At 37.8% G+C, this 1624-nt stretch overlaps 1 protein-coding gene across 1 annotated transcript; it reads left to right on the top strand.

Moving 5' to 3' along the window:
• Positions 1–312: 312 nt before the first annotated feature.
• Positions 313–1311, top strand: LOC116554433 (olfactory receptor 5T1-like). The gene is given in 1 exon segment (XM_032282404.1): positions 313–1311. A coding segment is annotated over 1 exon segment (999 nt).
• The last annotated feature ends 313 nt before the right edge of the window (positions 1312–1624 follow it).

Raw genomic sequence — 1624 nt, 5'->3', positions numbered from 1 at the left:
AGAAAACTTAGGAATAGCACTCAGACTTTATGAATTTTGAAACAACTTAATATTAAAAATAGATGGCAGTACATTTGATAGAAAATGAACAGGAAATTAAACAGATTAAATAGACATATTTTTAACAAGATAGATTTAGCCCATGTTTCAATAAAATTATTTAATTATAGCAATGCATCCATTTGGACACAGTTTTATCACCACCTATGCATTCACTGACAAGGATTTCATGTTGCTTTTCCAAGAAACAAACATGAGGATATAAGTGGATATGAACTCTATTTTCTTTAGAACATATATGTAATAGTTACAATGTCAGAGTTGCCTTTACATATGGATTTATACAAGCTTCAATTGAACAATTTTACTGAAGTCACCATGTTTCTATTAATGGGCTTCACAGAAGAATTTGATGTGCAAGTCTTCCTATTTTTATTATTTTTAGCAATGTATCTTTTCACTTTAATAGGAAACTTAGGGCTGGTTGTATTGGTCATTGAGGATTCCCGGCTCCACAACCCCATGTACTATTTTCTTAGTGTTTTATCGTTCTTGGATGCCTGCTATTCTACAGTTGTCACTCCAAAAATGTTGGTCAATTTCCTGGCAAAAAATAAATCCATTTCATTTATTGGATGTGCAGCACAAATGTTTCTTGCTTGTGCATTTGGGAGCACAGAATGCTTTCTCTTGGCTGCAATGGCTTATGATCGCTATGTAGCCATCTACAACCCGCTCCTGTATTCAGTGAACATGTCACCCAGAGTCTACGTGCCACTCATCACTGCTTCCTACATTGCTGGCATTCTGCATGCTACTATACATACGGTGGCTACATTTAGCCTGTCCTTCTGTGGATCCAATGAAATTGGGCATGTCTTCTGTGATATCCCTCCTCTCCTTGCTGTTTCTTGTTCTGACACTCACATAAACCAGCTTCTACTCTTCTACTTTGTGGGCTCTATTGAGATAGTCACTGTCCTGACTGTCCTGATCTCCTATTTTTTCATTCTGTTGGCCATTCTGAAGATGCATTCTGCTGAGGGGAGGAGAAAAGTCTTCTCCACCTGTGGGGCTCACCTAACTGGAGTGTAAATTTATCATGGGACAATCCTGTTCATGTATGTGAGACCAAGTTCCAGCTATGTTTTGGAGCATGACATGATAATGTCGATATTTTACACCATTGTGATTCCCATGCTGAATCCTATCATCTACAGTTTGAGGAACAAAGATGTAAAAGAGGCAATAAAAAAAATGTTTGGAAAAAATCAGGATATCAATAAAGTATACTTTCATACTAAAAAATAGATTTTAAAAAGTTAAGAGTGATTGATACTGTTTATCACAATATCAAGAGTGTGTCATTGTGATGTTATGATGTATGTTGGTTTTCATCTAGGGTTCCTGGCTCATAATTCCCATAGCCCTTGTTACAGTCTTTTGTTGCTATGTTGGATGTTTTAGACCTCAGGGGCAGGCCTTTTACCTTCTCCTGCCCTCCTTTCACTTGCCCCAGGGCAGGATTCCAATGTTTGCCTTACTGATTGTGAGTCTTATGACTCTCCCATGAGAGAATACTACCCTATGCCCTGGGGGAAGGAATGTTGATACCTTGAAGCCA

The sequence above is a fragment of the Sapajus apella genome, unplaced genomic scaffold, assembly GCF_009761245.1.
Source record: "Sapajus apella isolate SASKATOON/1434 unplaced genomic scaffold, GSC_monkey_1.0 scaffold14, whole genome shotgun sequence".
Classification (NCBI taxonomy): Eukaryota; Metazoa; Chordata; class Mammalia; order Primates; family Cebidae; genus Sapajus; species Sapajus apella.
The sequence above is the reverse complement of the archived record's forward strand: the minus strand, read 5'-3'. Positions and strand labels throughout refer to the sequence as shown.